The sequence below is a fragment of the Desmodus rotundus genome, chromosome 9 (genome assembly GCF_022682495.2).
Source record: "Desmodus rotundus isolate HL8 chromosome 9, HLdesRot8A.1, whole genome shotgun sequence".
Lineage (NCBI taxonomy): Eukaryota > Metazoa > Chordata > Mammalia > Chiroptera > Phyllostomidae > Desmodus > Desmodus rotundus.
Window position 1 is genome coordinate 35,088,751 of NC_071395.1, and position 16,484 is coordinate 35,105,234.

The 16,484-nt window shown below is 37.3% G+C and overlaps 1 protein-coding gene across 13 annotated transcripts in view; it reads right to left on the reverse strand.

The window, feature by feature from the left end:
* The window catches only part of HMBOX1 (homeobox containing 1), a 172,270-nt gene that overhangs the window by 39,597 nt on the left and 116,189 nt on the right, over positions 1-16,484 (reverse strand). For all 13 annotated transcript variants that reach the window (XR_008425189.2, XM_053911774.2, XM_045202563.3 and 10 more), the window contains one exon: positions 11,806-11,959. Coding sequence is in view for 12 of the 13 variants with exons in the window: in XM_053911774.2 (XP_053767749.1) it covers positions 11,806-11,959 (154 nt within the window). In the remaining variant the exon portion in view is untranslated. The remainder of the gene's footprint in view (positions 1-11,805; positions 11,960-16,484) is intronic.

Consider the following 16,484-nt stretch of genomic DNA (forward strand, 5'->3'; position numbering starts at 1 on the left):
TTTCAGTTACGGCCAACGCTCCAACCAGCTGAGCCACACTGGCCAGGACTCTGCGGTTCTTAAAAATAGACTGTAAATAATAATGTATCTATAGTACAGGATTGTGAAGATTAAATAAGATCGATTGTCATATGGAATAATAATAAATAAAGTCAGTAATTATACACAAACTGTAAAATCTTGTTCAAGTGACACAGGGCAGATACAGTACAACTTACACTTGTTCTACATTTACCTCCCCTGGACTCTAGGCGTCTGATACGTTCTCAGGCATGTACTGAGCGGCCAACTTTTTTGCCCATCTTCCAAACTCCCACTAATATCCTCCAACAGACCCATCTGATCAGGTCTAATCTCCTTAACGATGAATCCAGAAAACCAAAGCTATAGTGTAATTAAACATGGCATGTATTTAATTATAGCATGCATAGCATGATAAAGCCCTGAAGAATCAAAGTAGAGATGCTCCTAATGAAAATCCCTGTGTTCGGCCACAAACACCGGATAACCTCCTAACATTACAGCACCGTTTCTCTGATCCTGTAACTGGCGAGCTGCCTGTCACCCATTAGCGTGCGGCCAAGCTCTCACCACCCTGGTAAAGGCCTCCCGACTCTCCTGCTCGTGTGGGTCTCACGGTTCTGCAAACTTATCACCTGTTTCCACAACAGCGTTTGCTCCTCAATTCCGTAAGTGCTTAGATGCTAGTGCTCCCTGCCCCCAAGTGTGTGAGGTAATGTACTTCAAGGTAATGAAAGAGTTGAGAAAAAGTTCTTTACAGGAGAATTCTAGCTGATTAATACAAAAGAAATGAAAAGACTGCAGCGCGCCCATTTTGCAACCCCTTATGAAACAACCAAGTGGGAGAAACGCATCAGCAGATGACGAAACAGCGGTTTCCAATCCTGGCTGTACTTCAGAGCCACTTGGGGACTTTTCAGATACACCTCTGCCTTGGCCCCACACCCAGAAACTGTGATGCAGTTGGTCACGGGTAAGTACTCACTGGTATTGTTAGAAGCTCCCAGGTGGTCCTAATAGCAGCCAGGAGTAAGACTCGCTGCTCTAAAACTATTTGGTAGATGGGGAACTTTATAAGAAGTAGATCGGGATGACAGCACTGAATCCACTCATTAATCTTAGAGTTACTATAGCGTTACTAAAAACGGGACACCCAGACATTCTGTGTGCCTCCTTCTATGATGTAACAGAAAGAACAATGCACGAGTTATGTGCCAAAAGGACTGAACCAGAATCTAATCAAGACCCTAGATCTAATTACCTGTGCAGACAATATGGAGTCATGTTGAGACACTATGTGGATGTAACTGGCTAAAGTGTGGGAAATTCATCAGGACAAATCTTTGGTCTCTTCAACAAATAAAGAGCATGAAAAAAGTTTGTGCGTGTAAGGAATTACGACACTCGAGACATACCCACCAAATGCAGTGAGTAAAAATAAATGCTTGATAAACAAGTGAATGAATGATCATCAGAGAAAAAAGACAAATTATGAAAAATGATGGATTATTAAATCTTGTACTTTGAAAAGTGGGGCTGGATGAGGAAAAGGACGCAGAGGCCTACTAATTTTGATATGTGAATTAGTGAAATACCTGTTTCTGTCATGGTCACAGAAAATTTTCTAAAATATTTCGGTGGACTTAATGTTTGGTTTTTACTTTGTTTGTATTTACCTTAAGATTCTGAATAAAGAGGGAAACAAAACAAACTACCACAGGGTGACTATAACCACATCTTTCTACCGGGGACGAGAGACCGCTGTTCTGTACCCGAGCTGTCCAATACAACTTTCTGCAGTCACAGGAGCTCCGCAACTGTGCTTCAGTAGCCACGCACGACTTCTAGACACTTGAAATGTTACGAATTTTAAATAACTTAAATTTAAGTAGAGCACATGACTACACCTCTCCTTTCCACCTGCAGCATTTTCTCCTTTCCTTTTACCTAATTAACTCTCACCATATTCCCTGTTATAAGATCTCCCAGCACCAAGTACCTTTCCTTTCACACCTGTGTTACAGTTGCAATGTTACCTTCATCTGTGATCATCTGATTGTCTGTCTCCAACCTGACTGTGAACTCCAAGAGGGCAGGAACTACCTGCATTCACCAGTGTGTTGTTGGGCTTACTACAATGATGCTCAAATATTTGGTAAGTAAATGTTATTATTAGGTAACATTGTGTAATTGAGGTTTTGTGGTATATGAAGACTTTTCACTTCTCATAGTCCCATGTAAATTGATCTAAAATTTAGATCCTCCTTAACACACATACAACATATATACAAAAATAAAGAGAATTGTACCATGAAATCCCAGGCTATAGAAATCATCAACTAACTGATACTACTCTTGGTTTACTCACACTGTTGCCCCTGTCTTTCCACCTTGTATTAATTTTAAGTAAATCCCAGATATCATATTTTTTATCATATATTTCAGTACACATTTCTAAAAATAAGAACTCTTATTTTAATAAGAGTAGCACCATTGATACATAAGAAGCCATTATCATAACTGAAATAAGAATCATCATTTCTCCAGCCAATGTTCAACAAAATTTGTTTTAAACACTTGAAGAAACTGAGTTGTTATTCTTAGGGTCTCTCACATCATTGATTTTGTTGGCTTAAATCCCCACAGTATTGTTTCACAGAACTTTGTTTCATATTTCTTATAAACTTATAGCTGGGTCTAAAGGCTTGACTTGACTCAGTTTTGTTGGAAAGAATACTCTCCTGGGGTGTCGTGGACATCCTCCACGAGGTACATAATGCCTGGCTTTCTGACTTTTGGGATCCTCCCTAGCAGCTGTTAATGATCATTGTCAGATCTATTATTTCATTAGGTGTTTGCAAAATGATAATATCCTACTTATATTACTCCGTTTTCATTTATTATCTGGAATCCATCAGAGAAAAACTCTGGCTAATCAAAGATAAAGTTCATATGTGAAAGGCCTGTAAAATGCTCAGTTCTTCCCTTTTACCACTTTTAAATATTCGGTTGGTTCTCTAACATTCTCCAAGTGTGACCAATAGTTTTGTAGTATCATTATTATACATGGATTTTTAAAAGTTTGATGTGCTTCAATCTATTACAACTGGTATCATTACTAATATTCAAACTGTCCCTGTCTTTAGAGTGGGAGACTCTTCAAGGTAGCTCCTGAGTCCTTCTGATATTGCCTATCTGGAGTGGCCTTCCTTTCACAAGGGGTCTAGTTTCATCGTATACATCTCCTGCCCCAGGCGTGGAATCAGACATTTCCTCAAGAAGTGGTAATGGAACTTATAATCACAACCTGGGCTGCAGGCTTGCTAATTCCTACCAGGTGGATCGTTGTTTACAGGCCTTTTGAGTAGGTAGAGCTAAAAAGATCCCCCCATGCATTTTCAAGAGAAAATGTAATCAGTTATGTCACTGTTTATAATTCAAATTCAGTATCACAGAATTTTCCCATCAAAATTATATCTGGCTTTGTAGTAGAAATTGATACGCTGGTCCTAAAATTCATATGGAAATTCCAAGGGACCCAGAAGAGTCCCTTGGAGAAGAAGAAAGCGAAGAATTCACACTGCCGATTTCAGAACGTCCCACGGCGTGACAGTGGTCAAGTCAGTGCCCTGCGCCGTGAGGACAGACACATGCGCACATCAAGGGAGCAGACTCCAGCGTGCGGAAATGCTCCTCACTTTTACAGTCAGTCCATGTTTGTCAAGAGTGCAAGGCTGACCAATGGGAAAAGAACAGTTTTTCAACGCTGTTAGGACAACTGGGTGTTCACATACAAAATAATATTGTGCTCCTCCCATCACACTGAAAAACTAACTCAAAACACACCAAAGACCTGGGTGTATGAGTTATAAGTGTAAAACTCTTAGAAAAAAACAAGAATAAATCTTGGTGACTTTGCTTTAGGCAAAGCCTTCTTAGGTAAGACAGTGAAGGCATAAACAACAGACAAAAAAATAAATTGGACTTCATCAAAATTAAAAACCTGCATGCTCCAAAGGTCACCATCAAGAATGTGAAAAGACCACCCACAGAACGGGAGAAAGTACTTGAAAACCGTATATCTGAAAAGGGACTTGAACCTAGAATACATAAAAAAGTCTTACAATTCAATATAAAAGACAAATACACAATTTAAAAAATGGTCAAAGGATCTGGGCAAGTATTTCTTCAAGGAAAAGATACACATAGTCAATAAGCATATGCAAAGATGCCTAACATAATTAGCGAAGGAAATGCAAGTCAAATGAGGCTGCATAAGAACAGCAAGATTCTACTTCACACGCCCGAGGAGAGCTACAACCAGTAAGACAGACGACAAGTGTTGGTGAGAAACCAGAACCATCATGCTGGGTGAAATAGAAAAATGGGGCATCGGCTCAGGAAACAGCCTGACAGCTCCTTCAAAGGGTGAACACAGTTACTATACGACACCGCAGTTCCACTAGAACACACATTTTGTTCATGGCAGTATTATTCATAATCGCTAAAAACTGGAAACGACCCCAAATTCCATCAACTGATGAATAAATAAATAAAACATGGCACACTGATATAATGGAATATTATTTGACAGGGAAAAGGAATGAAATACCAATATATGTTACGACATGGATGGAACCTAAACATTGTGCTACATGAAAGTGAGTCACAAAAGGCCATATACTGCATGGTTCCATCCACATGGGAAGTCCAGAACAGGCAACTCTGCGTAGAGCGAGAACAGATGAAGGGTTATGCAGGGCTGGAGAAGGGGCGGGGGGGGGGGGGGGGGGGGGAAAGAGCGACTGCTGCTGGGCAGTTCACAATGGTAACATCGTGAAGAACATTTGCATAATGGTAAATACTCCAACACGCAGGCACCGCACACTTTAAGTAGGTGAACTGTACCTCAATAAGGCTGTCATTAAAATAATGAATTTGAGATAAATTTCTACCTTTATGCATATACATACACAAGATTACAGTTTTTAATTTGATTCTTTTGAATCTATGTTGTATCTCTCTTACAAGGAAAATCTTGATTTCCAATAACATTACTATTTTATCTTTATTTACATCTATATCTACACAACTAAAAATAATAGTACCTGAATAAAAATATTAACAAAATTACTAAAAACAGTATAAAATTTTGTTGTAGTTCTTATTTCTAGGCTGGGAAGCATAGTCAAAATAGTGTATTATAAAGTTACTTGATATAGTTTCTGAGAGTTGAAGTCACCAACTTATACATAGGTTTTTTTCATTTTAGTTATTTTTTAGGTATCCCTTCCACTTATTTCAATTTAATTTTGTTTTATAATTATATAAAATATTTACACTACAATGTCAAAACAAGGTATATTCAGAAGTCTAGCTTCTATCCTTGTCCCCTGTTTTTGCTCTTCTATTGGTAAACACATTATTTATTTCACAGTTTTTCCCTTCATTTTAAAATAAATTATAAGCAAATACGTAAGTACATTAAAACAGCCTCCTTTATACAATTGACACTGCTTTTGAAAATAACATTACATCCTGGAGATCAATGTATATAGAGAATTACTCATTTTCCAAGTTGCAAAAATGCAATAAAAAAGCCTTGCAAAACATTAAACACAGCAATGGCACAGAAGGTCACAATATTGTTTTTACTTAGAGACTGGAAAAACTCATTGCTTTTTCCAGCTGCATAGCGTTCCATTATGTGAGTCTAGACACCCAGCATGTGACCTGAAGGTGCTACAGTTTACTCACCTACCAATACACAAATGGGCTCACTTTACTCCTTCTACATTATTACAGACAGGGCTGCCACCTTTTCAAAGTATGCCAGTGTATCTTTGGGATGATTTTCTAGATGAAGAAATGCTGAGGTAAGGGCAAGCTCATGGGTAATTTTCTCTGATATTGTCAGATTCCTCCCCGCAAAGCCGTGCCACTTTGCATCCTCACAAGCAGTGTATGAGAGTGCCCATTTCTCTACAGCCTAGATAAGAAAGGCTGTGGAACTTTTAGATTTCTGTCATTGTGACAGGAAAAGCATGGCATCTCAGTATAATTTTAATTTGAATTTCCTTCCTTCCTTCCTTCCTCCCCCCTCACCCCCCACTCTTACTTTGCTCACGCCCCTCCTCCACAAAGTTTTTCTTTTAATTTACAAAATGAAATTAGTCAATCTTTTCCCTTATTGCTTGGATTTCTGAGTCAGTGTTAGGAAAAATTTCTCCATCTCCAGGATATAAAGGAATCACCAATGCTTTCTTCTATTATTTATATGGATTTTTTAAAATTTATTTGAAATTTACCTTGGTGTATAGTATGAAGAACAGAGTAATTTTTGACTTACACCCATGTATGTAAGGCTAGGACTTTGCTGCCTTTGCAGTCTGTGCATATGTATTCACCCATTCGGCCTGGGAAAAAATGCCGTGCAGTGCTCTGAGGCTAGGGAATTCACACTCCACGTTCGAAAATATAAAGTTCTGCCCTGGCTGGGTAGCTCAGTTGGTTAAGAGTGTTATCCCAACATGCCAAGGTTGGGGATTTGATCCCTGGTCAGGGCACATACGAGAAACAACCAATGAATGCATAAGTAAGTGGGACAATCAATGCCCTCCCCCCACAAATATTAGTAAATAAAAATAAATAAGAGTTCCATTTTCACTGTTAAAAATCATACTGTGACCTTCTACTATTGCTATTAATACTCTGAAAGGCTTTTTACAACTACTGGAATAAACCACACACTTTCTTCCTGGTTGTGCCAGGCAAGATAAAATTAAACCAAAGTTAACCAATTCCTGGATTAAAGACACTTAATAAAAACTAGGGTTAAAAAGTGAAAATTAATATTAAATGGGAGCCTTACACAGGGTACGTGCTCGGTGTCTTTTTAACTGAAACTGAATCACTGTGATACTGTGGCTAGTTCTTGTTCCCTTGTAAAAAAATAAAAGGAACTGCAAAGCCTTGGACATTCAAGTCTTAAAATGCACTAGGAATATTACCTATCACTATTAATGTTATCAAGTTTTAAATTAATCCTTCCTCACACTGACATTATGTGATTAATGTATATAGGTATCTTCACAAAAAAATTAAATTAAATGAGGCAGTAGCACAATTAGAACTTATAGCAACTAGAAACTAATACCAAAGCTTATTTTGCTACACAGAGAAAAATGTACAACACTGCAAATCAGTTCAACATTATTATTTAATTTCATGTCTGTTACATGGTAAGTTCTGAAGAAAATTTTTAAAGGAATCAAGATTTCTTGAGAAAAATCAGATTGTAAATGTCAATTCTCTAGGACAATATATCTCATTATTTCACTTTATCAAGGATATAAGGATTCATTTTATTCAATAAATGGCTTCTACTCTTTATCTGTAATAAAAAGAGTGAGGAAAGGAATAGATGATGACATCAATGATAACCTACAGTCTCATTTGGGCTACTGGATCCAACCTTTTCCTTAAGCAACCTTTTCATTTAAAGTTATCACAAGCACAGACACATGGCCTGAACACCAGCATTTTAAATCTCTTTCTCTTTCAGGTGTCAATGTTAATAAGCTGGGAAATAATCAGGAACTAGGCAGGAAGAGAGATGGCCAAAGGACTACATGACATATAATTTGCTACTGGCTATTGAAAAACTTCACTTTATAGGATAGGGAAGCTACAGCTCAGAGTTTATAACCTGTACAAAGTTACAGAGCTGGGTTAATAGCAAAGCCAAGACCAGGTTTTAGGTCTTCTGACTGAGTCAAATGCTCTTTCCAACATGTCATTCAACTGGTCAGATTAGATAATTGGAAAGAAAAAAACCCAAAACGTGAAGCTTTCTCAATGTAAATATCTATTCTATATCAGCTTAGAAGTTAAACCTAGTTTTACACATTCAATTTCATTCTTTTTTTATTACTGAAAGTATTGAGAAATGTCCATATGAAAACCCATGTGTTTTTACCTCTGCTTAATATATTCTTTTCCTCCTCATTTAATCTTCGGAAGTAAATACTTATGTAACAGAAAATTATTACCTTATTGCATATAAAAGTCTCCATCAAAACAAAATTCTACAAACATGTAAGTAGGAGACTAAAAGGATAATTCTACTTTAGATCCACCCTAAATATACTGAATACTTTGTAATCATATTTAATTAATTTAAACCATTTCATATGTGAAAACTGAATCCAAAGTCAACTGAACTTTAAAAAGCACAGAGTATCTACCATGGATCAGGTCCTGGTGCTATAGTTAGACGGTTAACTACCAAATCAAAGTAACAACACAGTATTTCTGACCTTTGAGACTAAGCACACTTAGGCTTACCAAAGAAAAGTTCAATCTCACCTCCCAGTGTTGCCCTGACACCAAAACCAGATGAAAGTAAATTATTGGCCAATACCCTTGACGAGCATAGATGCAAAGAGCCTCAACAAAATATGAGCAAACTGAATATAGCAATACATTAAAAAGATCATACACCATGATTAAGTGGGATTTACTCCCAGATGCAAGGTTGACTCTATACCCACAAATCAATTAACCTGCTACAACACATGAACAAAATGAAAGATAAAATAATATGATCATACCAAGAGATGCAGAAAAGAAAGCATTTGACAAAACCCAACACCCATTTATGATTAAAAACTCTCAGCAGAGTGGGGACACAGGGAGCATACCTCAACATAATAAAGCAACATATCACAAACCCACAGCTAACATCATACTCTAGAAGGAAAATTTGAAAGCTTTTTGTTTAAGGTCAGGAACAAGATAGCACTATCCACTTTCAACACTTTTATTCAATGTAGTGTTGAAAGGCTCCACAGTACTCAAACAAAAAGAAAAAAATAAAAGATATGCAAATTGGAAAGGAAGAAGGCAAACTGTCATCATTTGTAGATTACATGACACTATATATAGAGAACCCTACAGATTTTACCAAAACACTATTCAAACTGATAAACAAATTCAGTAAAGTAGCAGGACACATTAATATTCAGAAATTTGTTGCATTTTTATCAACAACAAGCTATCAGAAAGAGAATTTAAGAAAACAATCCCATTTACAGTTGCATCAAAAAGAATAAAATCCCTAGGAATAAACCTAACCAAGGAGGTAAAAGACCTGTATGTGAAAATGTGTGAGACACTGAAGAAAGAAATGAAAGAAGATACAAATAAATGGAAGGATATATTGTGCTTATGAAGTAGAAGAATTACTACTGTTAAAATTTCCATATTACACAAACCAATCTACAGATTCAATGCAATCCTTATCAAAAGACCAATGGCATTTTTTGCAGAACTAAAACAATCCAAAAATTCATATAAAACCACAAAGACTCCAAAAAACCAAAGCAATCTTGAGAAAGTAGGACAAAATTGGAGGTATCATGCTACCTGTTATCAAACTATACTACAAGGTTATAATAACCAAAACAGCATGGCACTGACATTTAAAACAGACCCAAAAATCAATGGAAGAGAACAGAGAGCCCCAAAATAAACCCATGCCTATATCTATGACAAAGGAGGCAACAATATATTGAATACAAGGGGGTAAAGACAGTCTCTTCAATAAATGGTGTTGGGAAAACTGGACAAATACATGCAAAAGAATGAAACTGGTCATTTTCTTAAACTCAAAATGGATTAAAGACTTAAGTGTAAGATCTGAAACCACAAAACTAGAGGAAAACCTAGGCAGTAAACCCTTTGACATCGCTCTTAGTAAATTTTTTTTGGATATGTTTCCTTGAGCAAGAGAAATAGAAAAATGAACAAATGGGACTACATTAAACTAAGGAGTTTTTGTATAGCAAAGGAAACCATCAGCAAAACAAAAAACTTACTGACTGGAAGAAGACACTTGCCAATGATACCTCCAATGAGGGGTTAATATCCAAAATTGATAAGGAAGTCATACAACTTAACACCAAAAAATGAACAATCCAATTAAAAAATTAGCAGAAGACCTGAATAGACCTGTCTTCTCCCATCAGGACATACAGATGGTCAATAGACATATGAAAAGATGCTCAACATCACTAATCATCAGGGAAATGTAAATTAAAACCAATATAAAATAGCACCTGACACCTGTCACAATGGTTATCATCAATAAATCAACAAACAAGTGTTGTCGAGAAGTGTGGAGAAAAGGGAACCCTCGTGCACTGTTGGTGGGATTGTAAATTGGTGCAGCCACTACCAAAAACAGTATGGAGGTCCTCAAAAACTTTAATGAAACTACCATATGACCCAGCAGTTCCACTTTTGAGTATTTATCTGAAGACCAAAACACTAACTTAAAAAAATATGTGCACCCCATGTTCATTGCAGCATCATTTACAATAGCCAAGACAGGGAAGCAACTAAGTGTCCATGGACATTTGAATGGGTAAAGTAAAAGTGGAACATATATGCAATGGGATATTACCCAGCCATAAAAAGAATGAAATCTTGCCATTTGCAACAACTTGGATGGACCAAGAAAGTATTATACTAAATGCAGTAAGTAGACAGAGAAAGACAAACACCATATGATTTTACTTATATGTGAAATCTAAAAACCAAAATAAGCAAACAAAACAGAAACCCACTGATTCAGTAAACAAACTGATGGTTGCCAGACGAGAGGGGGGTTGTGAGATAAGCGACAACGGCAAAGGGAATAAGAAGTACAAATTGCTATATACAAGCAGACACAGGGATGGTGAAGCACAGTACAGGAAACACAAGTCAGTATTACTGTAATAATAACTGTATACGGTGTCAGACTTTTGGGGGATCACTTTGTAAGTTACATAAAACTCTAACCACTATGTTGTACACCTGAAACTAATATAATACTGTATATAACTGAAAAATTTTTTACATTAAAATAATTTCTCAGTGGCCTCCTACATAATCATTCAATTATTTTGTTGAACTTAAAATATCAAAGAGTTTTCTTGAAATATAATATGAAGATTTGAACTTAAAAAAATTCTCCTTGCTCTTTGAGAAAGACACGGTCATAGCTACAACTGAGCTCCATCGGCCGCTCCTACTCCTGACTCACCGCTGTTTGCTCTCACCGAGGAGCAGCAAGTCCTTAGGAGGCCATGCCGCAGGCATGGCTTAGAGATTCCACAGAGACGCCGGTGGAAGCAGAGGTGGCAGTTCTCCGAACCGCAGTTACTCTAGCCAGCTGCAGTGTGAAGTCCTTAGGGAAGGTGTGTGCTGACTTGATCAGAGGAACAAAGGAAAGAATCTCAAGGTGAAAGGGCCAGTTCGGATGCCTACCAAGACCCTGAGCACCAGTGCAGGAAAAACTCCCTGTGCGGAGGGTTCTGCAACCTGGGATCTGTTTCAGATGCAGATCCATGGACAACCCATTGACGCACATGGACCTTCTGAGACTGTTAAGCAGATTCCTTCCATCGGTATTGAGCCAGGAGTCAAGGCTGGATCACCATGGCAGGCACTTAAATCAACCTTTTTAATAAACTGACTATTAGTTGTTAAAAAAAATTCTTTAAAGTTTCTTAAATTACTGAGGACATTACTAAATTATATTGAGAGATGTTAACTCCAGTTTTATGAATTCTCAATGGTAAGAACGTGTTATTTCAATAATAAAGCATCTATAATACTCATAAATACTTTTAGAGCTAGAACCTAGATCCTAAATTACTTGTTTGACATGAAAAGTGTCCTAATCTATCCTAAGTGTCTCTCTTTGGAAGACTGCTCACAGGAAAAGGAGACGTGTACCTTTCCATGACAGCCAGGCACTCCTTTCTCCAGGTGAACCGACTCCCTCGCCGTAGTCGGAAGGTGCCCGATGTAGCAGAGACTGGGGGAGGCGTTTGTCTCCATTCGGGGTCTTCTATTGGAATAGGGGCCGGTCTCATACTTAGCGTAGCCCCTGAAATAAACACGGTATTTTTTAGCAAATACTTATTTATTAAAACCAATATGATAAATGTATCATAAAATCAACAATAAACTTTTGCCCCTCCACTGAAACTTGAAGGCCTAATACATTTGATATTTATATATTTTTAAAAATAAAAAATTATTTGACCAAAATGAAAATCCAAAGAAACGAAAACTCTTCCTTAAAAAATCATTAATTATTTTAAAATGTCTCTTTTTTCAGGTTGTCTTTTGTCTTTTATCTGTGTCATTTTTTGAATCAAAGCTTAAAACCCATCTCTTTTCCAGCCCTGGCCGGCAGCTCAGCTGGTTGGAGTGTCGTCCCAACGAGCCACGGTTGTGGGTTCGATCCCAGGTTCAGGGCACATACAGCAATCAACCCATAGAAGAATCAACCAACAGATGCATAAATAAGTGGAACAATGAATCAATGTTTCTCTCTCTCTCTAAAAAAAATCAATAAATAAAAATTTATGACTTAAAACATACGGCAAACTATGGTATGTTGCCATAGTTTAAATAAAGTTTTACTTGAGCTCTGGCTGAATGCATGGATAAGAGGAACAACAAAAATCAATGTTTCTCTCTTTCTCTCTCTGTCTTCCCCTTCCTCTCTAAAATCAATAGAAGTTTTATTTGAACATAGCCATACTCATTCACGTACATATTTTCTTTCTTTTTTTTTTTTGCATTACAATGGCAGAGTTGTGTAGCTGTGACAGAGACCACATAGCCCACAAAACTTAAAAATTTACTATCTGGTCTTTTACAGAAAGTTTGCTGCTGATCCCTGGTTTAAAAAATTTCTGGCCCACCTACTATGAAACTCTAAACTGACAGTGCAAGAAAGAGGGTTCCATTCTACCAAGGAACTTGGCAATTCTGTCTGGGCCTAATTCAAAGTTAACAAAGTTTAGTCATGGGAAGGAACTAGGGAGGCTGGAGAGTTTAACAATCTTTGTTTTGGTGCTTTTCTGAATGCGAACAGGAATTACAGCCTGACGAGGGTGCTGGAATCTATCTGGAACATAAATTTTGTTCGGTAGCCATGATAAAAGGTCTGAAACAGAGCCAAGCTAATATCATGGTTGATCAAGACAGAGGTAGAAACGGGCTGGGTAAGGCAGTAGGTCCTCTCATCCAAGTCCTGGCTCTGATAAAAGAATAGAGAACAGAGAACTTCAGGGCTTCAGTGGGTGGAGGACGAGTGAATTTCAAGAATTACAGTAGGCCGCGTCTATATGTATAGCATGCTTTCTTAGTTAAGTAGAGTGGTAAATGGGTACAAAGGAAACCAAGAATACAAAAAGCTTGGCTCAATCGTGAGGTTGAAGGAAATAAGCCAAATGATAACAATGGTTATTTCTTTGTATTGGGGTTAATTGGTAATATAACTATGCTTTTTTATAATACTCTCTGTTGTTCAGATGTTTTATTAAAAATTGGATGAAATAAAACTTGTCAGGAAAGAAAAGAAAGGGGAGAAGAAGAAGGAGGAAAAAAAGGAGAGAGAGAAGTGAGTAGTGGCTGGATACTTTAAAAGAAATCAAGGTAATTTATGCACAAAAAGTGGAAATTCTGAATAATTTCAAACCTGTAAACATACTTCATTTGAAACATAGTATTACCCATTTACTTTTGAGGGTTTTTCCCTTCTTTTTCTTTTTTCAATGTAGCAGTATTGAAAAATAGCATAAGAAGTACTCTGGAAAAACTCTAATAAACAGAGATTTGTTCTAGAAAACTTGGTTCATCTTGCTTTGGTCAAAATAGATAGAAAGCAATGAACAGCCCCAGAAGGAGTTCAAAATTATTGACTTTGACAGAAAAGTACAAAGATACTAGATCGCAGGAACAATGTATGTAAGACTTTAAACTCCTCTGAAATAATATATAGGAGTTCTGGGGTTTTAAAACAACCAACTTTTTGGTTTTTCCTTAGGGGAAGTATGTTACCTATTTTCTTCACAGAAACATTTTTTCCCCATATTATATTTGGGCTCCCATTAAGACAAAATATTGCACATTTATCTAGCAAACTAAAAGGCAAAAAAAAACAAAAAAAAACAAAACCACACAGAAAAACCTTCTTCGTAATTTGCTGACAGATTTTAAAATTTTGATAAATGTATTCTTTGTATATGTAATTTCTTATCAGGAATGTTTCTAGGTGGGCCTTAGGAGGGTAACTTCCGGGTGAGCCTTCATCGATCAGCTATTAACAGCATGACTGCAAGCATGCCATTAAGACTCCGTTCACAGAAACTAGCTTCTCCAAAAGTAATTTCTTAACTTGACCCCACGTCACACACGTGATTTCCTTGAGGCTCTGACGCTCTGCAGCAGTGAGGGGAGGAGGGTAATACTTCTTTTCTCCAAATTTACTTCATGTGCTTGCTGAATAAGCCTCTTGGCAAACTTTATTTAATTGTTTAGTTTAAAAATATGCAGAACCTGTGCCATGAGCCAAGAAGAACTCAGCAAATCCTGTCTGCTATAGTAACGTTTAAATTAGACAAGGGAAGAGACTGTGGGGCTTAATTTGATTAAATAAAGGAGCTTCTGATGTCAACCATGCTGAATTTAGTACTCACTCCTTTTTTAAAAAATAGGCATTTTCTTGTAAATGTTTTCATGAGAAACAAGATAAAATGTTTGTGATCACTTTCCATCACACTATTTTATTCATATGCCTTGGCAAGCTTTGGGTTATGCTGGGAAATTCTGATGATGGTTCCGTTTATCACAGAATTACACTACATCTGTATATATTGGATTATCAGTAAAAATAACCTAAATAGCCATTCTATTATTTTTCTTGCTGAGTCCACTTAAAGAGAACAAGAACAACAACAAAAAAACCCACCACCACCAAAAATCCTTTTCCAAATGGACCCAGAGTGAAAAGGTTGAAAAAAGAGAAGAACTTTAATCATGGTATACAGAAAAAAAATTCTAAGGCCAGGAATAGACAATGTTCAAACATTTTTTTGTTTTTAAAATCCTTAAATTTATGTAAACAAAGTATTTTTTCATTTTGTGGTTTTTCCTTAAATTTGAATTTTTTTCTCAGAATTTATGCAAAGGTATGGTACCATTTATATTTCTTTTTATGATCTCTCTATCCTGGACAAAGAAAAATTTATGAAATAAAAGAACTACCTACTAATAAAAATTAGTGATATTTTTTACCTTACAGCCTCTCAAAAGCAGGTCTGTACTATGTGAACTTAGGGTCTCGGTTTTTCGTACCCTGAAAGCTGTTAACAAGGCAGACTAATTTTTTTCGCCTCCCTCCTTCCTTTTTCATTATACCTTATACTTATTTTTTGAATATACAGTACAAATACATGGTGCAAAATTTAGAAAGACACAAAAGGTTATTTGTTAATAACTCTCAGGTCCCCTCCACAGAGCCACTCATCAATTCCTAATACGGCCTTCCAGAGATGTTCTCTGTTTACCTCAGTATACATGTGTGTTTGTGTGTTTGCGTCCCTACGGAAATGGCAATATGCTAGATTCATATTTTGTGTCTTATGTTATTCACTTATGAATTTAATATTACCACATATAAAGCCAACTCTTTGAAAAAAAATAGCTATATAGCCCCCACAGTAATTTAGGTAACCAGTTTTTAAGTAGGGACATTTAGGTGGGTTCCAATCATCTCTGCAATGACATGCAGAGTAGATTCTGATGTATTATAAGCAACTACTAACAATACAGTAGATGGTAAGCTATTAGATGCTAATACAATTTTAGTTCATCTTATCCAAAAAAATAGTAGTTTCAAAGTGTCCAAGGAATAACAAGAAATAATGTAATACTTCAGCTAAAATCAGAAGTTAAAATCCAAGGCTTTTGGTCAAGATGGCAGCACAGGTAAATGCGGGTACTCACATCCTCCCACAACTACATCAAAAATACGAATAAACTACAGAACCACCATCAGTCAGAATTGCCTGAAATCTAGACCAACAGTAGTCTCACAACTAAAGATATAAAGTAGAAGCCACATCGAGACTGGTAGGAGGCGTGGAGACCTGGAATGGGTTAGGTCCCATGTAGCAGGTAAAAATAGGGAGGGCTATCTTGACTGCAGAAGTCCCTCCTGAGGAGCGAGGGGTCCCAGGCCCACATCAGGTGCCCCAGCCCAAGGTTCTAGTGCAGGGAAGAGCAGCCCCCATAGCTTCTGGCTGTACAAACCAGCGGGGATTGTGGCAGAGGGAGACTGAAGGCTTCTGGAGTCCCAGGCATTCCTCCTAAAGGGCCTATGCATGAACTTGTTCAGACTCACTCCCTCTGAGCTCCAGTGGGCAACACCTCAAAAGCCACCAGGGACTTGAAGTGTCAGTCATCAGGGCAAGAGCTGGAGGAACAGCCTTCTCTCAGACAGAAGTGCTGGCAAAGACCATTGTTCCTTTTCTGAGACCCTCCTCCCCTCACCAAACCGGCAGATAGGCGCCATATCTGAGACTCCATTAACCTGAATCATACTCTTCACGCCACCC